This window comes from Pinus tabuliformis, chromosome X, assembly GCF_031772625.1.
Source record: "Pinus tabuliformis cultivar Carrire ecotype Pingquan chromosome X, CPIR1, whole genome shotgun sequence".
Taxonomy (NCBI): domain Eukaryota; kingdom Viridiplantae; phylum Streptophyta; class Pinopsida; order Pinales; family Pinaceae; genus Pinus; species Pinus tabuliformis.
Window position 1 is genome coordinate 92,592,430 of NC_142308.1, and position 6,542 is coordinate 92,598,971.

The window sequence follows — 6,542 nt, forward strand, 5'->3', positions numbered from 1 at the left end:
AATCCTTGGGTTTTTTCCCCTCTGGTTGCTTCCATTTTGCCTACTGGCTCTCTCCCATCAATTCCTACAGGGCTGGCTAGGGTCATGCTCTGTCGGGGATTACTACGGGCTTCTGTCACTGGATGGCCCTCTCCCTTCCTGGGTACGAGACCCTCCCTCCCGATCTCCCTACCCCGGAAATTCAAATGCACTGCGAGATTGGTTTTAACAGTGTCGCGGGAGGTTCTATTTTCCTTTTTAACAGACTTATGCATGTTCCATCTCAGATATCCTATTTTCCTACTGTAAATAATCCTGAGCCTAGCAGGGATGGGGAGCGTAGGAACTACATACCAACTTGCCAGTCTGTTGCCTCTTTCGTCTGCCATCTGATTCTTCACTCTTCAGCCACCTTCCCTCTCGCCAGCTCTTCTCACCGTCGTCTGCATGCATTTTGCTATATTCTGATTTCCATTAAGTTTTATTCCTCTCTCCCTCTGGTCCCTTGCCTTTACTGCCACCTGTCTGGCATTATTACCTACACAGATCCCTACACCCTCCTCTCGGGATGCTGCCCCTCTGTCCTTACTGCCATCTCCTCTCATTAATCCACACTTTCTCCCGGATTCTCTTGTTGTGTACCTGTTGTCCTTGTCCTGCCACTTGTTATCATTCTTTTGCCCACCCCCCTACTCGCTGCCCTTCCCTCCTCTCTGTCGTTCTCTTTTGTCACCGCCCTTGTACTCTCGAGAGTTGTACCTTCTCTGCCCTGCTCCGTCACCTACCAGATTACCTGTCTACTCACTTCATTCTCCGCATCTGTCCTTTCCCCCACCTGTCCTCTTCCTCCCCCTTCCTGGTCGCGTCTCCCCGGTCTCTCTATATTTCCTATGATGTTCCCTGATTTGGGGTTCCTCTCTCCTCCTTCGTCTTATGCGAGGAGTTGCACTAAGTTTGCCATCTCCTCCATCTGGACTAGCTCTGCCTCGCTTGCATCTAGAGTTCTTCCACCATGCCTGCACCCCCAGTTTGCCAGGTTGTCTGCTGGTTCATTGCCTTTCCTTCTCACATGGGTGGGAAGGATGTAGTCTACCTGTCTTATAAGTTTTCTAATCTCCTGCACCAGCCAGGCAGTTCTCCAGCTACGACTGATTTTCTCTGCTTGGGTTCCTTGCTGTAGCTGTTTGACTATATCAACTACCATTTTCGAGTCTCCTTCAACCTGTAGATTTTGGTATTCCTCCCTTATGGCAATTTCCAACCCTTTTTTCAGTGCATGGAGCTCTACTTCATTGTTTGTAGCATTACCGCAGTCCATCGCATAGATTCTAAGAGTCCTTCCCCTGTCGTCTTTGAATACTCCACCAGTCCCTGCCTCGCCTGGGTTCCTTTTCGTAGCCCCATCAAAATTCAACTTAATAAACCCCTGTTGAGGATTTCTGTAGTGATTGGCCACCTCCACCTCGTTTTTTTGGTGTATCCTTACTGTCTTGTGCGTCATACTTGGCTTTAGTTTCAGGCGTATCATTATTCTTGTTTCTGTTGGGTCAGTTTTCCAATCCTCCTCGTACCACCTCTCTGTAAGAATGGTCTCTCTGATATTTTGTATGATTTGGTTCCATATCTCTGTTTTTGCTCTACCTTCCTCCTTGAAAATCAGGTGGTTTCGCTCTTTCCAGATATTCCACAGAACAAATCCTATCAAGAGTCTCCATGCCCTGTTCAGGATCGTGTTCTGGTAAGGTTTTTTTCTCCAGTTCTCTATCGTTGTTTTCATGTTGTTTATATCTCTGTCACTAATTTCAAATATTTGTTGATGTTGTTTCCACAGGTTTACGCTAACTTTGCAGGTGTTGGTTAAATGCTCCATGGTCTCTTCCTATTCTCTGCAGAGGGCACATCTCAATGGGCCTTGCGTTCCTTTTTTCCTCAATTGGTCCCATGTTAGTGCTCTCCTGTGGCTCAGGATCCAAGTAAAGAATGCTACCTTCGACCATGTTTTTGTTTTCCATATGCTTTCCCCTTTTTTTGTTTCTGGATGTCTGTTGTATCCTGCTTTTAGATGGTATCTTTCTGCTATTGTCAACATACCTTTGATTCTATGTCCCCATCTTAGAGTGTCTGTCCCATCTTTGATCACTACTTTCCTTGTTCACATTTCCTTTTCATAGATTTCCCATTGGGCTGTTGCTAGCGCTTCTAGCCAATTTTCCTTTTTTTTCCACTTTCTCCAATATTCATCAGATTCTAGGCATGAGTAGTTTCGTATTATGTCTCCCTCATTTAGGCTGGTGAATTGGTGGATCTCTTGGAGCTGCGGCTGATTGTTGAGTTTTTCTCTCTGTTGCCACGCTTCTTCCCAGAAGTTGGCTTTATCCCCTCCTCTGACTTCCCAGAAGCTATGCTCCCTGATCAGATCCCTGTTGGCACTGGCCAAATTCCAGATTGCAGAGCCTTTCTTCTCATTTTGACTTCTCAGCTTTCCTTCTGGAGACCTGGGCATCTCATATTTTCTCTCCCATAGTTTTTTCCACAGGTCTTCCCCTCCCTGTGTCCATCGCCACCACAACTTTGCCCCCATTACCTGGTTCAGGATGTATGGGTCTCTCAGACCTAATCCTCCTTCTTTTAGGGATTTACTTAGCTAACTCCAGGATAGAAGCGCCCATTTTTTTGTCTTACTAGACCCTTGCCATAGAATTTTTTTAAAAATATCTACCATTTTCTAGCAGATTGTTTTAGATGTGGCTTGGCTGGTAAGTTGATATATTGGGATGGACTCGAGCACCGATTTTAGTAGAATGATGTGGCTCGGGATATTCAGCGCCCTAAATGTCTAGTTTTGCATTCTACGTTGAATCTTTCCCATCAGGGTACTCCAATTGACCACTCTGTTTTGCTTGTCATTTAACAGGATGCCTAAGTACTTAGTAGGGAAATTCCCAATTCTAAATCCCATGGTTCTTGCCAGGAAGGCTTGGGAGGAAGCTTGGGTATTGAAGAAATAAATTTCCGATTTCTCTTTGCTTATCTCTATCCCAGAGGCCCCAGTGAAATCTGTGAGAATTTCCATTATTTTTTTTGCTTCTTTGAATGTTGTATGTCCATGTAACATAACGTCATCAACAAATTGTTGGTGGGTTAGAGGTAGGACATTTCCCCAAAGTCTTAAGCCCTTCAGTTGTTCGCTATTAACTTTAGCTTTTATCAGTCTTCCTAGTCCATCCGCTGTGAGGATAAACAGGAACGGGGATATCAGGTCACCCTGCCTGAGCCCTCTAGATGGATTGAAAGCTTCTGTAGGTGACCCGTTTAGTAGTACTGACATAACTAGCATAGTTATCATTGACATTACCCAGTTTATCCACCTGTCGTCAAAGTCGTATGCCTTTAAGATTTTTTGGAGGTATCCCCAATTAAGTCTGTCATAAGCTTTGGCTAAGTCTAATTTTATCAGCATCCCTTTGGTTTTTGAATTTTTCAATGAGTGAATTGCTTCTTGTGCTACCACTATGCCATCTGTTATTTGTCTGCCTTTGACAAACCCCATCTGCTCCTGGGATATCAACTCTGGTAGTATTGGTTTTAGTCGATTCACCATAATTGTAGCTAATATTTTGTATATAACGTTGCAGAGCGCTATAGGTTGGAATCCTTGTGGTTCTTCTGAGTTCTTCATCTTTGGTATCAGGGCTAGGAATGTAGCATTCAAGGCCGGATGCATTCTTTTGGTGCATCTGGATTCTTCTACTGCATTCACTATGTCTTGGCTCATGAAGTTCCATGTAGCTTGATAAAATTCTGAAGTGAATCCATCAAGCCCAGGTGCTTTATTCTTTGCCATATTTTTTATTACCTCCTCCACCTCCACTTTCGTTATGACCCTTAGGAGAGCCAAGTTCTGATCTCTAGTCACTATTTTAGGGATATGTTGACTAATTTTACCAATGTCATCCTCCCTTCTGATATTGGGTTCTGTCAAGAGCTCTTTAAAATGTTGTACCAGCAGATTCTCCATTTCAACTTTCTGCGTTAGCCTGTTGCCTTGGTGGTCTCTTAGGGAGAATATTCTGTTTTGTTGTCGATGTTGTACCATTGCCTTATGGAAGAATTTCGTGTTTCTTTCTCCTTCTTTTAGCCATTGGATTCTCGATTTTTGTTTCCATAGGATTTCCTCTTGTTTTCTTCTTTCTTCCAGTTTATTTAGCACCAGTCCTTCTTCTTCTACCAACTCTTCATTTCTTCCTTCATCTATGATTTTCTATTGTATTCGTTTCATCTTTATCTGGAGTGTTTCTTGTTCCTTTTGAATGTTTCCAAATTCTTCTCTGTTCCACTTCTTTATCCTTCCTTTTAAGTCTTTTAATCTGAGTTGGAGGGTGTGCATTTTGTTTCTTCCTTCCATCCCAGTCTCAGTCTCCTTCCACCAATTCTTCATTTTATCTATGAAGGTGGGTTCTCTTAACCAGAATGCCTCAAACCTAAAGGGTCTATTATGGTTCTGTTGATTCATAGCTATTTCTAATTTAATGGGCCAGTGATCCGACCCTAAACACGGGAGGATTGTTGCTTCATAGAAGATATCTTTTCCAATGAAGTGTTCTGTTGCTAAGAATCTGTCTAACCTGGATGCTATTTGTCTGCTCCCTCCTCTTCGATTGTTCCACATATATTTTCCATTTATGGTTGGGATATCTACCATTTTCAGTTCTGCTTGAAGATCCCTGAACCTCTCCATCTCTAGCTCTTCTCTTTGTAGTCCGCCTTTCTTCTCATCTTTTGATGTTGTCATGTTAAAGTCTCCTACTATCATCCACAGTTTCTCCTCATGAAGGTTTCCAAGCTGCTGAAGTTGGAGGAGAAAGCTTCCTCTTTCCGCTGGTGTATGAGGGTCGTATACTGCCGAAACTAGAAACCATTCTCTGTTTCCGATTAACCAGAACTTCCCCGTGAGTATTCTTTTCAGAAGATATCATGAGTACGGAAATCTATTTAGGGAAATTCCCCGTGAGTATTCCTATGCCTCCCGCACTGCCTTTCGCATCTATGGTCATGCATTCATATTTCAATTTTATTTTGTTTAGGATTTCCTCCATTTTCCTTCCTGAGATTTTTGTTTCCTGTAACAACATTAGTTGGGGTTTTTCTTTTCTTAGCCTTTCTAGGATGTAATTATCATTGGGGTGTTTGCCTTGTCTGGTGGAATACTGCCAATAGCGGTACTACTCTCCCGGTGTTCACTAACATTTCTCCCATGATCTGTATCAATTCCTGTAGATTTCTTCGACCTCTTTTCTTCCCGCCTTTTGATGGTCTTGAGTATTATCCTGTTGAAGGCCTAGTTGTTCTACCATTTCCATTTTTCCCTGTCCCTGTTTCGCTTGGTACTATTGAAAAGTTTCTCTGTATAATCTTTTTTGCTCTTCTGGAATGAATATTTCGTCCAGGTGTCTCCACTCATTTAGTAGTTTCCACAATACTTCTTCTTCTGAGCTTAGTTCTTCTCCTCTGCTTGTGTCAATTTCCATTATTGTGTTGTCCATCTTCTCCCTCGCTTCCTTTTCCTCCTTCTCTGTTAGTTCGCTTTATGCCTTCCTCTTGGTTTGTGATTTGCCTTGGCTTGTGCTTCTTTCCTTTCCTTTTTCTCCCTGATATTCCATTGTTTGGGTCTCTGAATATGGTTTTTTCTCTGTTGTTTGTTCGTGTGCTCCTCTTCTTCTATATTGAGTGGGCATTCCTTAAACAGATTTATGTACTCATGATATCTTCTGCATCTGAATGGGATATGTTCGTAGCCAAGGGTTTGCTACCATACCTCCTCGTGATACTCTAGCTTAACTGTGTCTGGAATAGGGTCAGCTATATTCATGTAAACACAAATTCTAGCATATGAGGTGTATCTTCCTTTTTTTGTAGTTTCTGTTATTTTCACAAAACTGCCTATTGTGTTTCTTATTCCCTCTAAGATCTCTGGATCCCAAAAGTCCATAGGTATCCTAAATAACCTAACCCATACCAGGGCTGTTACACAAAAATATCGTCACCATGACTATTTGCAATCAGTATGGGTCTATCATCACTTGTACTGTCCTCCTAAGCAAGTCTCAAACCTCAGCTCTTCAAGTCAAGCTTTGAAAATGAGAGAAAGACATTAAAAATCAACAAAGCTCTGGTTCTGCACTTTCTCTCACTGTTCCCTGCAGTCCCGCACCCCCTGTTCACAATACCTGCAGACCTGCCCGCTCTGTCCCTAAAGGAGTGGGTGCAGACCCCTGTGAAAGTCAAAAAGGCGCAAGTTTATTCTAAAAAACTCACTTTGGGTTAATTCTAGATGATTCTAGAAGGAATTTTGACGTGGATTGATCGCTCTTAGGTGGTTCATGCATCCCACAAGAGAAGGAGCTAATCCCTTGATGAGAGGAGCTATCCCTTTGAAGGAGAGCTTTATCCCTTTGAAGGAGGACCTAGTAACTTCCCTCCATTGCACTATAAATTAAGGCATTGGGTTGGTTGCTAGGGAGGTTAGAAGCTGAACATTTTTTAGGGTAAATGCTGGTGGAATT

General features: G+C 42.8%; 1 protein-coding gene across 1 annotated transcript; it reads right to left on the reverse strand.

The window, feature by feature from the left end:
* Positions 1–910: 910 nt before the first annotated feature.
* Positions 911–1,849, reverse strand: LOC149138552 (uncharacterized). Its single transcript, XM_089450390.1, has one exon. The coding sequence runs from the start codon at positions 1,847–1,849 to the stop codon at positions 911–913; it is 939 nt and encodes a 312-aa protein (XP_089306516.1).
* Positions 1,850–6,542: the final 4,693 nt, after the last annotated feature.